Source organism: Lynx rufus, unplaced genomic scaffold (assembly GCF_022079265.1).
Source record: "Lynx rufus isolate CCGP_SWC_20201006 ecotype Redwood Valley unplaced genomic scaffold, mLynRuf1.p SCAF_8, whole genome shotgun sequence".
In the NCBI taxonomy this organism is placed as follows: Eukaryota; Metazoa; Chordata; class Mammalia; order Carnivora; family Felidae; genus Lynx; species Lynx rufus.
Window position 1 is genome coordinate 104,339,122 of NW_025814896.1, and position 14,272 is coordinate 104,353,393.

Consider the following 14,272-nt stretch of genomic DNA (forward strand, 5'->3'; position numbering starts at 1 on the left):
GTGGGCTTGGCTGTGCGCCAACCCTCATGCCACACTTGGCCTGTGTCTTAGCGCTGACCACACAGGCCACCACAGTGTGCATGGTGCATCAACCAGGTCCATCCGGGGGACGCCTTATAGAGTCACTGATACTCCGTGTAAGTTTAAAGAGAAACTTGCACACAATATCCTTATAAGACACCTGGCTCTGTGGCCAAAGGCTCTGATCCAGTCCCTGAGAATGGAGCTGTGTGGGCTCATGTTGGGTGTCCAGAGCTTCTGGACTCTGAAGGCAACAGAGCCCAATGGCCTCACGTCTCTTGGGCAGCCCCAACAAGTCAGATCTGGCCTGAGGACATCTATAAACCCCTTCAAGATGGGGGAAGAAGGCAGGCCCAGCACAGTGGTCACTTTGCTGCTTAGGCTAACCCAAGAGGCCACTATACCATCTTTTCCCGCTGAATTATGGACATGTCCCCCAGAATCAGCCTGCCCTCTTCAATCGCAGTCAGCCTCCCCACCCCAACGTGAGGTCCTCATCATGAATGCACTGGGGTCCTGATTCTGCCCAATCCCTCCTGGTCCACCGGGAGGGCCGAGTCCAGTCACACACAGGAACACCAAAATGCCTTCAGGGAAACCAAGGCAAAGGAGCTGGGGGTGCTGGGAGGAGAATAATTTTAGTGGCAAATTACAAACCAATCAACCTTGCAAAAACAATGACCACTTCAGAGCTAGGCTGTGAAGGAATTTATACGCTGTAGCCATCAGATGTAGGATGCTCGGTACTCTTGCCAGCTAAAGACAGCCACGTAAGAAACTCCTGAACTCATTCATCAGTGTGACATTTCTCATTTAATAAGAGAATCATACTAAAGCACATTTCCCATCAAACACAACCACACACACCCACAGGAATGTATGAAGGGGATCCAGGGTAAGTTTTCAGAGCATCCCTGGCTTCCGTACCAATGACTCTATACTGAAGAAATTAATGAAAGACCCTCTGAAAATAGGAGGATGTCTCCATGTGCCTAAAAAAAGTTTGAAAAGCATCGTATGGACGGGAAAACAAGAATGACTAAAAGCAATTAACAGGTAACGTCCACTTACTTAGCAACAGCTAGCTACCAAAGAGGTCAACGATGAAAGAGGGACAGAAGTACTGGGGTATTCTAAGCATGACCTCTCCTTCCAGAAAAAAAGAAAGGAAAAAACAAAAATCTCGAAGAGATACTTCTATGAAGTATAACGTTCAGAAGCCATAATATTCAGAAAGAAAGAAAAAAAAGGAGCCAGAAGACAAGACACCATAAGAAAGGATGGTAATATCAATTATAACATTTTCTACAAAATAAGATGTGTCTTCTTTTTAGATAAATCCACAGAAATATCTTCATACTTGGTTGTTTGAAAAAAACGTCAACAAGCCAAAATTTCATTATAGGACACATCTGCTCGTGTACCCTGTGCAGAAGTACTCGCCTACACTCCTAACAGCCCTAACTCCTGGAGTGAAAGCTTACTTACGCATTTTAAAATGTCGTCCATGGGCTAAAGGTGTCCAAATGGTAATATCTGTTGCCACTGGGCAAAACAAACAAAACGTACACTTGTGTCTACAGAAGAAGATGTAGGGAAGTTCTGTTTTGTTTTGTTTTTTAATCCACAGCACACCTCAGAATTTCAGTGGCAGTCAATTCAAGGTATAAAATGGTTAGACCCCAGATCACAGACCACTGACTGATGGCCTCCTAATACATTTCTGTAAATGGACACTCGAGGATAGCAATGCGGACTGAAGGGCAATGGTTGTCCTGCTCTGACTGTCACATTACAGGGGTGACATTATATGACTCTTGCTGGCATCATTCCTTTTGGCTGAGTAAAGATGCAAGTTCTCCTACTTTTTTAACTTTGACCCAAACGACCCAGAGGGAATGAAGAAACACTATATACAGATTGGAAACCATATTGCTATTTATGTGGGAGTATTTCAAAGCCTATTGATAATTCCTTTGTTAGCACGGATGTGTTAAGGTCTGTGCTCATGAAATCCCTTTGCCACCTTGTACTGTATTTCATTACCAGCACTTAAAAAATTCACCCACAAAACGTTTTAAAATGGGAAACGGGAAAGGAGAAACCCTGGTAGGTAAGACATAAGTGATACCTCACATTTCCAGAATAAGTACAGAATTATGACTGGTCGTCTTAAAAAAAACTTGTGGGGAGGGGGAGGGTGTAGGGAGAAGGGGTAAATAAAACATCATTACCCTCCTTGGGTAATATGCATTAAATTCGTCTCCGATACGCCGCAACTCTTGTGCAATCCATATCTCCGGGCGCATATCTGCGGGTACAGCCTGAGGCTGCCTCATGGAAGCTGCATCAGAACAAACAGAACAAAAATCACATGGTTTTCCATAAATCAGTTAGCAAGTTCCAAAGGCAACTTTCTAGAAGCAAGCCCATCTCACACACTCCGTTTTGTTTTGTTTTGGGAACCTCCCTAACTTCCAGGACTATGCACTAGATTATGGCGCTAAGGTCTGTCACATAAACTTGGTTATGAAGAATAACGGACAAAGAACAACTTACTTTTTTAAAACTGGAGACTCAGAACTGCAAAATTAAAAAAATATCCTGGCCAATTAATTACATGCTCCCATTTCAAGAAGATACACTAACACAAAAATGGTACGATAAATATCACCAAAAAAAAAAAAAATCATACTTGAAACACAGAACATAAAAATTTAGGCTGTCAGTAAATACTTTGATCTTACACAAGGTAGAATTCCTAGGGAAATTTCAAACATCACGTAGAGATACGAAATGAAATGGTTGTCCTATTTAAAGCAAAATATGGGAAAACCTGAGAAACAGCAGGCTACCTACCTGAATGAGCTCGTTTCTACAGAAGGAGGTGACAAGGAGGTGATGAGACAGCCTATGTAAATACTAGCATGTGGTCAAATTAAAGCATAAATACGTGTTTTGTCTCAATATTAACGCAGCCAGTAAAGGTGGATTCAAGTCTGCAAACACCACATGGGGAGAGGAAACGTTTTGGCTGAAGGAGCAAAGGCATTTTTGAAAGAAGAAAAAAGAGGGACTTGGCCTCTTCATCAAGTTGTCACTAACATTCACACCCAGTCCACTCAACTGTTAATGAAACCATTTGAAGCCATGAAGGGGAGCAAAAACGGGAGTCATCAAAAGATCCCACCATGCACCAGGAAGATGGCATTCTCCATACTCAGAAAAGACCGGCTCAGTGATGCAACTGGGGAAAAGAGACCAGGCTCTTGGGTTTGTGACTTAACTTACTGAGAAAATAGGCACACTACTCACAATCTAACACGAATGTTATGTCCCAACCATGGCAAAATATTCAAAAGCCTGCAATAATCAGATTTTGCAATGCCATACATATGGCTTTCTGTGTTGTGTTTTTATAAAAATATTTTACATTCCGGGTTTCTGAATTTTACCATTTTAAGTAAAAGTGATGGGGATTCATAGCTCTGTAAAAGCACTGAAAAGTGCACTCTGAAAAAATGTAAAAAACTGAGTTTTTACCAGGTCTTCTCAAAACTTTTGTCCCATCTTCTTTGTCCCCCCCAACCCCCACCCAAATGCAACAATGACCTCACAAAGAGTGAGTGCCTGAGAAGCTGGGCACTAGGGGGTGTGTGTGTGTGTGTGTGTGTGTGTGTGTGTGTGTGTGTGTGTCTGAAGAAGAGCACAGAATTATCTGTGCTCTGTGAATAAACCAAGGGAAGACTCCTAAAGAAAGCCCTAGGGGCAAACACGAAGACTGACCACAGAGAAACTTTTAGGAGAAGTCAGGCATGTCCCCTGAATACACCTGCAACCACATTAAAAACTACTTTGGCTGTATCTTTGCCACACAAATATTTTTATCATTACTCTGTAAAAGCCTATTAAAATTAAGTTTCATTTAAATGGCTTAAAACTGGCAAAACCCAAAATTTCAGGGTGGATGTAATGCCAGGTGGTAATGTAACAGTCTACTCCCTTTTTGGGGGTTTATAACACTTTAAGGATTTTACTCTATCAGAGGTACCCGATCGTTACTATTCTTTTCATACTGTCAGCAATCAAGTATTTTTTCCCCTAACTTCAGAAGCTGTTAAAAAGGTCAACTCACCCCCGAGGGAAAGGAAATCTCTTTTCTTCGAGTGCCGACTACACACCAGAGCCTGCAATGTTTCATGTGAGCTGTGTCATGCAATCCTCTTACCCGGCCCTATAGGGGAGACACCTGCCCCCATACACAGGCGACCAGATCAGCAAGCAAGACGCCTCATGGCCACTTAACAGCTACCACCCCACCCCTCCTCTGGGCTTCAAAGGCCCACTTGTTTCTTACTGTACAAGCCTCTCTTTAAGAGAGTAATCTGCTTGCAGGGGCACCTGTCTATGGCTCAGTCAGTGGAGCATGTGAGTCTTGATCTGGGGGTTGGGAGTTCGAGCCCCATGCTGGGTGTAGAGTTTGCTTAAAAATAAAATTAAGAGTTCAAAAAAGGGCAATCTGCTTTCAAACCTAGAGTCAGAAGTGAAGAAAATACCAATTATCCAAAAAAAAAAAAGTGTGAAATATAGGTTATATGTCTTATAAAGATGGTAGGTCAAAACTGTTGGCAAGTTACCCAATGTTTAATAAATCAAGCTGTTCACGAACATACCCAACAAATACGAATGCCCGTATGCTAGGCACCATTCTCGGAGGTGCTCTGGGTACAGCAACCAAACAGGCCAACCCTTGCTCCTGTGGAATTTACATTTTTGTGGATTAAATTTCAACATTTATTATTTCTTTTAATGTTTATTTTGAGAGAGAGAGATAGAGAGAGAGGAGAGAGGAGAGAGGAGAGAGAGAGAGAAAGTGCGTGAGCTGGGAAGGGGCAGAGAGGGGAGAGACAGAATCCCAAGCAGGCTCCGTGCTGCCAGCACAGAGCCCGATGTGGGGCTCAATCCCACGAACCATGAGGTTAAGACCTGAGCTGTGATCAAGAGCTGGACGCTTAACCAACTGAGCCACCCAGGCACCCCTCCATTTCAGCATTTAAATGTTAAGTTTCTCTGGACACAGACACTTTTAAGTAAACTTTATACTTGTTACAACATGAAACAGAAGTAACTCCCCTGGTTAATTTCCCCCAACCCGAAGATGAAACCTACTGCATTCTATTTAACACCCTTACTACCTGTGTGGTTTAGAAGGTTCTGCCTGGCTGATGCTTGGGCTGGCGACCATCAAAGGAGCCAAATTGTGTCAGAAGTCAGCTTATCATCAAACTAGCACCTAGCCAGCAGCAAAGAAAGAAATCTGGAACCTTGGTGGCCAAGTCTAACTTGTTCACCTTAGAGATAATTGCTCTGCTATATTTTGGGGAAGGAAGCAAAGAAGGTAAGTAGATGTTTCTTCTATGGAAAAGAAAATTTCAGTAGCTCAGATAAACGTACAAACACAAACATACCCTCGAGGTGTGTGGCAATGAGATACAGAGGGTAGGTGTGTCTATGGGAGGCCCTGGAGGCCACAGCCCTTACAGGTTCCCACACAACTCTGGTGCAGATGCTCCAGACTAGACCCTGAGAAAACTGAGCAACGGGTAAGAAACCACAGGGAGTTCCTGGAGGCAGAAGTAACCAAACATTATGGATTAGACCAGGGTAAGCATGCACTAACTGGCCAGAACAACAGATTAGTAAGAGAGCTATCTAACTGTAGTTAGGTGTATTTTTTTTTTTTAACATTTATTTATTTTTGAGAAAACATGAGTCGGGGAGGAACAGAGGGAGAGGGAGACACAGAATCCGAAGCAGGCTCCAGGCTCCGAGCTGTCAGCACAGAGCCCTATGTAGGGCACAAACCCCCGAACTGTGAGATCATGACCTGAGTTGAAGTCGGATGCTTAATCAACTAAGCCACTCAGGTGCCCCTATGTGTATTTTTTTTTAAGTTGACTTAGAACAGTAACAATAGGGTATAATTCAATAATAGCAATATAATTTAACTTTTGCCAAAGAGACTGATCCGCCTGGGCTACTCTAACACAGCATGTGTCACCATTTGGCTTTTAAAAAAAACTGGCAGTGTTTGTTTTTGTTCCTTGTATCTATAAATCTAAAATTAATGACCATCACTCGTCCTGCAATAAAACCTACCTAACATGTACACAGAATAGACCGTTACTATACTAAGATTATTTAAGACAGAAATCCTATTTTGAATATTTTAAAAGGCATTGTATTCCTGTATTTTAAAAGGGTAGTCTTTTTCAAAAAATTTTTATTAATTAATTCATTTATTAAAGAGAGCCAGAACATGCACATGCTCATATAGGGGAGGGGCAAAGAGGGAAGGAGAGAGAAATTCCCAAGCAGGTTCTGCACTGTCCACAAGGAGCTCCATGCGGGGCTCGAACTCACGGAACAGCGAGATCACGACCTGAGCTGAAATGAAGAGCCGGACACTTAACCGACCGAACCACCCAGGTGCCCCTAAAAGGGTAGTCTTAATCTCAGTTAACAGAGTGCAGTTTTCCAATACAAATTTTAAAGATTATTTTTGAAGTGACAAAAATATCTTCTTTTTCTTTGGGGGGGGGCGGTAGAAGAAGCTTTTCTTAATTTCATCACTGGTTTAATCTTAGTGACTGTCACAATTGGTCTGTTACACGAGAACCCACCAGAACAAAAGAATGGGGTCTGGCTGACCCCAGAGAATTGGTTTGTTAGCCCTACGGCAGTGCTGGTCAGAGCTCAAATTAATTTGCTTAATTCTGTGCTACTGTCACCCTGAGCATGAACCACCACAATGAAGAGATCCACAGTATGGTCTTCCAAAGATGCCCCTGGAGCAGGTGGGGCTTGGGGGCAGGGAGTAACTCAGAAAACATGCTGCTCTACCCCCACTCTCCTAATCCTATCCAGGTACTGACCTGACTATTCCCATTATAGTAAGATAGTCCGCCTATGAAAAAGATAACTTACATTTACATTTCTAGTCTATAGTATCGAGGATAAATATTTTACTTTCCCATGTGCGTCGTGCTTCGCAACTATAAATGTTGATAGCTGATCAATAAGACGGGTCTTTATTTGAAACAAAAACTCTTAGTACTAGTTAAGAAGATAAAAATTTTAACTTCTAGGGCAATTGTACATGAACATAAAAAATTCTCCAAAGGGGAAATTCTGGTGAGGTGTTATTTTTTTTTTAAACAATTTTTTTAATGTTTATTTTTGACAGAGAGAGAGAGAGAGAGAGACAGACAGAGCATGAGTGGGGGAGGGGCAGAGAGAGAGGGAGACACAGAATCCGAAGCAGGCTCCAGGCTCTGAGTTGTCAGCACAGAGCCCGACGCGGGGCTCGAACTCACAAACCATGAGATCATGACCTGGGCCGAAGTCGGATGCTCAACCGACTGAGCCATACAGGCGCCCCTGGTGAGGTGTATTTTTGCCCGCAGAAAATGTAGTTTCAGCATTTAAGAAATCATTTCACTCCATAAGCCTGGCACTAATTTAGGGGGGAAAAAAGCAGAATACAGTATGCACCGGATCTTAATGTAAAGCCACCCCACAGCTGTTACCTAAAGCCCATGAAAAGCCAGCTCAAATCCTACAAGCACCAGACTGAGCTGGGGGGGAACCTGCTAGGTCCAGATTTTCTAACCAAAGCCACTAAGCAAAAATAATGCAGTTGTGTCACACACAAGCCATTCTGTCAAAAGTATGAGAGGTTAGCTGAGTTTTCATCGAAACTCTTAGAAATTATTTTTTGCAATCCAGAATTTCCTGGTAACATCACTTCCTACAGAAAAAATGCTGAGGTAGTATTAATTCATTTTTCTATACCAGTGTGGGGACAGTGGGGTGGGGTGGGATGGGAAGGAGGACATGTTTTAATGTCAAAGAACTTTGTGTTGTGAAAAGACGGGTGTTACTTCATTAACAGACCGTTCCCGTTCAGTTACAGAACATTTTCCAACCCATATGGTAATTTCAAGTTCAGCAATTGAAAAAATTGATGTCGTGGTTAAGTGGCTGATAGTGAAATCAGGCTGGGGCTTTCGGAAAGGGCTTTCTGTAGCACCACCAGCTAGGGTGGGAAAATGAAAAAAAAAAAAAAAAAGGAAAAAGAAAAGAAAACGATTGTCAATTCATAATGCGCACAGCACCAGCCCAACCACACCTCCTGAATTTTCCTGAACACCCAAGTGCCTCCACCCTGGTTATCAATGGCAGGTGCTCAAAGGAACAGTGACCCCATCACAAGGCCATTGCTGCTCTTTCTACACCCAGCTGACTTCCTCTGTGAGGGTGGAACTGAGAAGTCCCGCTGAGTGGGGCACACACGCGTGCCGTCCATCGCGCATATCATGTGCGTCCCTACCGCGTGTGCCGTAAAACACAGCATACACGTGCGCGCACGTGACTGTGGCCTCCTGCCCGGGGGCAGGACTGGTCCGGGTCCCACTTCTGAGAGGCGGTCGCTATTTTAGTTCCCGGCGTGTCGCTACGGGCTTTTCAAGTGTGGAACCAGAATTAAAATTCATGGCAACACTTCACACTATCCTGTCTTCAGATGTCCAGTAATCCACAAATACTTAGGCAGAATCAAGATGAGCCTTTAAAGTAGTCAGCGTGAATTAAGCACTGAGTGTGTATTCAACTCACTGCTGAGAAAGGATTTCTCAGTCTCTAAAGGGATGGATATGGAACGGATGACTTCGAGGAAATGATCATTTTAAACACACAACAGGTCACACTTAAGCGCACGTTTTTGCCTGGCACTTACTGGGGACCGTGGGGCCCTTCCTCTAGACACCTCAGGGTCATCCATCTTTATTTATTTCCCCAAGGAGAGTCTAATTTAACCAAAGCCATAAAGGACCCCCTAAAGGACCATTCCTCTGTAGGCACTGAAACCAGTGCCAAACATCCAGTGATGTCCACAGGAAGCACTGCCTTTGCAGGTGGCCACCCTGAAGCTCAACATTCATTTTGGGGAAATAAAAATCCTGGGATGTTAATTCAACCCAACAGTCTCCTTATTTAAACGCGTATCTTCAGAAATATCAAGGCACAGTTATCCATAGCTTACAAGAGGAAAAAAGGAAAACAGCCTGCCAGCCTGCTAAGAGTTCCTTAGGAAACCCACCCGAGTGATCAGGCTGTCCCACCTGCCCCAGGATTCCCAGGTGGCCACAGGGGAAAAGACAACTACCACTCTAGTAAGTTTTGCTGCAGAAAATGCTATCAGAATCGCCTTCAGAAACTGATGATTCTCGGAAACTGAGCTAGAGACCAATTTCACCACGTGCACACGCACATGGGCCTGTTTCTCTCTTGCATCGCTTTATTTGTTGGTAAACTTGCATCAATTCCACTGAGCCACTGGAGAATAATGAGAGCAATTAGAAATGGAACACAGTGATCATAGTTAGCATCAGTGCTCAGAAAGTTCCTCCATCTGTTCTCCCCTGGTACACATCGGTGTCGAGCCTGGGCGGTCGCATGAATTCAAGACAGAGCTTTGCAAACAGCTGCTGGGATATACCACTGCAAGTAATGAAGCTCATGAGAGGAAGCCAGTGTTTTATACCCACTCCTTTCAGTGGGTGGTGCCCACGCTTTTACGTGGCCTTGAGTAAGAAAGTCAAAACAAGCTGCTTTGATCCATTTCCAGTCTGACCATTCGGAAACTGCCAGTAAACCAAGGCTGCGTCGTTGGACAGAAGTCTGGAAACGGCATTCATAATCTTTCCCTGTCTACCATTAGGCTTCAGCCAATGAAGTTTGAATCTAAGGCATTAAGACCGATGTGTGTTGTGCCTTTTCACTCATTTACTATGCAACATCAGGAGACCCAGTTCCCCAGCTCACCTGAGCTACACCCCCCTGCCCCGCCCACCATATTTACATCTTTACTAGAAGCCAGTGATGTGCTGGGAGCAAAGGCAGATGGAGTTCTCAGGTCTATGTCTGGGGTCATACCTGCTAGCTCTCAGCCACAGCAGAAGCCCAGCATCTCAGGCAGGTGGGACGCTGGGTACAGGGGCCGTCTGCGACACGATGCCAGGTCACCTGCCCTGTGTGCCCACTGCCTGGCAGAGGTGACATGCTTTGTCCCGAGGCAGTGCGGTCCTCACTGAAGGGCATTGGGCGCTACAAAGATTTTCCTTTCCACTGAACCTTTCCTTCCACTGAACCTTTCCACCCCCATTCTCAATCTAATGAGTCTCCTGGGCCTATAAAGATAATCTATAATCACTCTCAATCGTCACCCCTCTTTTGAAGTCACCACATGCCCCAAACCTGGTCCTAAACCAGTTCCTTCCATGTGCCTTTTTTTTTTTTTTTTAAGTTTATTTATTTCTTTTGAGAGAAAGAGCACATGCAGGGGAGGGGCAGAGAGAGGGAATCCCAAGCAGGCTCCGTACTGTCAGTGTGGAGCCCAACACGGGGCTCGAACTCACAAACCGTGAGATCATGACCTGAGCCGAAACCGAGTCGGAGGCTTAACCGACTGAGCCGCCCAGGCGCCCCCTTCCACGTGACTCGGGAAGACCCACCATGACCACCCTGGTCCCCTTGGTGCGCTCCTGAAACGTGCTGCCCTGAGCAGCGGGTGGTGGAGGACTGTACTAGGGATGAACGACCAGGGGCAGACACAGGACACTGCTCTCTGCTTTCCCTCCACTGACCCTAGCCACACCAAGTCTCTGCACAGCTGCAGCTCTATTTCTATAGCTTCAATTTCTTTCAGAGGATTACAGAGGATTGGACTGTGCCATCCTATTTTGAAAAACAAATAAAAATAACCCCCAAACTAAGTAGAGTCAAACGGAGAGCAGTTCTGAGCTTGCTTTAAGACAGAGACATAAACCCTATGTCCCTTCTACTGGTAGTGTATGCAATTTTCTATCCAGTTTATTCCACCATTTACTCCATCACAACTATGAAGAAAAAGTGTTTTTCAGAGACCTTTTAAAAGGAACGTACAGGGGTGCCTGGGTGGCTCAGTCGGTTAAGCGTCCGACTTCAGCCCAGGTCATGATCTCGCGGTCCGTGAGTTTGAGTCCCGCGTCGGGCTCTGTGCTGAGAGCTCAGAGCCTGGAGCCTGTTTCGGATTCTGTGCCTCCCTCTCTCTCTGACCCTCCCCCGTTCATGCTCTATCTCTCTCTGTCTCAAAAATAAACGTTAAAAAAAAAAAAATTAAAAAAAAAAGGAACGTACAACTCCACACATTAGTTCACTTAGAAAAAAAGTGTTAAAAACTTTTTTCAAGTTACTACATTTTGGTGCCATACATTAATTTGGTACCATTCCTTAAGAAGGAAATGTTAAAAACAATTTGAAGTTACTACCTTTCGGTAACTTACATGTTATTCCTAGCCAAAAATCTCATCTCGGGGAGGAAATGAAAATTTAAACCACAAATATAAAAATTCCTGACTACAGAGTAAGTGTGGCTTCCTTTACGAAATTTAACACTGGCACCAGGAAACAGGTGACAAAAATCTCTTCTAATTCACATTAAGGCCTGAAAGTCACTGTATTTCATCTCAGTGATAGCGAACACCAAGACCTGGGGCAAAAACAGAGGCCTAAGAAGCGCCATCTTAAGCAGTTTTCATCAAAACACACAAAAGTCTATCAATCTCATTCACGCAGTTAGGATTTATCACAGCTATACACAAAGTGAAACACTAACCTGTTAGCAGAAATGTACGGGCAGTGGTGACACAGCAGAAGTCTGAGGCACCCTGAAAGCGTCTCACTTAACACAAATTCACGAAAGGGAGCCGCCTCTTTTCACCTTGCATCACAGGAGAAGAGAGACAAACTTTACACCTGAATCCCAGGCCCTCTTTTGTGTAATCACAAAGATGTAATCGTTGAGCCTGGACATTTAATGGTTAAAAATCCGTCCTTAAAACCCAGATCTGTCACAGTCAGGCTGACTGGCTCCTCCCTAGAAAACTCACAAAGCTTGCGCGTCTTGACTGAGCACACACACACTGATGCTGAAGGCAGGGTATCTCACCTCTAAGGGACACAGGTGAACACAGGCCGACAGCCTTGTGTAGGAAACACGGTAAGAAAGAGAAATGCTATGAGAATTTACCGCTGCATATAAAAGAATACTGGAAGGCCCAAGCCAGCGGAACACCAGAGTGGTACCGTGCATGGTGGATGAGGACGACGGTTTGAGCCTCAAGTTCCTTCCTCCACTGACCAGCCCGCACTAACGCTCAAGACACCATATAACTTGTGCACCACTGAGCAGTTGTGCTGAGGGAGAACCCCAGGCCTCGCCTGTAAACCATACAAATGTTACGGAAGTAAGTGTGCCGTGTCCTCCCACACGGGAAAAGCACGGAAGCTAGTGTCACCAGTGGTGCAAGCCCAAGCCTAAGTTGTGTGCAATTCTGTGCCGAAAGACCATCAGGTCTGGTGGTTTTTGAAGATCTTAGGTCTGTTCTGGTTCACACATTCTTCCTCTTCCTCCCCAGTACCCGTTACCCCTTGGGGGTGGACACGGCTGCTGGCCCAGCTCTGATGCTTGACGCGCTCATCAACGGGGCAAAACGGTTTGGCCACCCCTGTGCTTAGAAGCCCCTGTGCAATACAGATTCAACTGGGGTTGTTCTAATTCAGCACAAGCCCCGCCCCCAGCCCTCTGACCACTACTGAATGGCTATGACACCCTTCTACAGCAAGAGAGGACACTGGTGCCCAGCCAGGTTGTGGGACGAGGCCCAGGGGCTGTAATGGGTCAGTGGAGGGATCAAGACTGGACTGGGTCACCTTCTGTAACTTTCCACTCCCACACTTCATGACATACTATCAATAAAAAGAACTAGAAAGAAAACAAAGCTGGTATATATAATATGCCGGGCTTTCCTCACAGAAAACACAGTTCTAAGCTTTAAATAAGCACAATGGGAAAACCCAAGTGAAAAAAAAGAGGGAGTCATGGGCATTCATATATTGCTTTAAATATTACTTGAATTCTCATTAAATCTACAAATATTTGGGCTCCTGCCATTATGCACCAAACTGTTTTCCTATGTTGATAACTTGTTTTAACTAGTTTAGTAGAATTTATGCTCAGGTATGAGTAAAACTGAAGTCTAAATTCAAATACATAACTAACATAAGATATATCTAGAATTCATTTCTAGACTACTTTGTGTTGAGAAATTTCTCAAGAGATGCAAAAACAAACCAAAAAGAACCCAAGAAATCTGTTAGTCTGTCCTCTAACACACTTATTCCATAGAAAAGTTAATTCTCAATAAACTAAGGTTGACAAACTCAACTCATCTCATACACTTTCACAGACACACATCCATCTGTAAGAAAAAAGTAGGTCCTTTCTGCTGAAACCAGCTTTTAAAAAAAAGTCTCAAATTACTCATTAAATCCACAAATTGGTTATATTAAAACACTTCAGTAGGGGCGCCTGGGTGGCTCAGTCAGTAAAGCATCCGACTTCAGCTCAGGTCATGATCTCATCTCACAGTTCGTGATTGGAGCCCCAGGTCGGGCTCTGTGCTGACAGCTCGGAGCCTGGAGCCTGCTTCAGGTTGTGTCTCCCTCACTCTCTGCCCCTCCCCAGCTTGTGCTCTCTCTCTCTCTCTCTCTCAAAAATAAATAAATAAATAAATAAATAAATAAATAAATAAATAAATAAATAAACAAACAACAAACAAAAAAACACTTCAGTAAATGGAATAGGAAGAATGCTCTGGTCCAGAACGGGACATGTTTAAGGGGAAAAAGAAAAGTTTGCAGAGCAACTCATATAGTGGAGAATCATCAAGTTGAAACTGTTTCAATTTGAACACATACACCCTTCTCAGAGTGAAATGACTGATTTCATTTTTTAAAAGATTTTAGCTTGAGGGGCACCTGGGAGGTTCAGTCAGTTAAGTGTCCCAACTCTTGATCTCGGCTCCGTTCATGATCTCGAAGTTTGCGGGATCAAGTCCCACACTGGGCTCTGCGCCGACCGTGCGGAGCCTGCCTGGGATTCTCTCTCCTCTCCTCCCTCTGCCCCTCCCCTGCTCGCTCATGCTTTCTCAAAAATAAACAAACATTAAAAAAATTTCTAGCTCTAAAGCCATCTTCACTCCTAAAGAAGGTCAACAAAGCCTAAATTAAAGCAAGCATCATGCACGGGGCAGAGAGTAAGTTATGAGTGCCAAATGCCCGAGTTCCCACATCCAACACTAGATGTGCC

General features: G+C 44.3%; 1 protein-coding gene across 7 annotated transcripts in view; it reads right to left on the reverse strand.

The window, feature by feature from the left end:
• Positions 1–14,272, reverse strand: part of BCL2L11 (BCL2 like 11) — a 49,181-nt gene that overhangs the window by 14,580 nt on the left and 20,329 nt on the right. For 6 of the 7 annotated variants that reach the window (XR_006960147.1, XM_047068291.1, XM_047068296.1 and 3 more), the window contains one exon: positions 2,256–2,365. The exons of the other annotated variant lie outside the window; for it this stretch is intronic. Coding sequence is in view for 5 of the 6 variants with exons in the window: in XM_047068291.1 (XP_046924247.1) it covers positions 2,256–2,365 (110 nt within the window). In the remaining variant the exon portion in view is untranslated. The remainder of the gene's footprint in view (positions 1–2,255; positions 2,366–14,272) is intronic. 7 annotated transcript variants of the gene reach the window in all.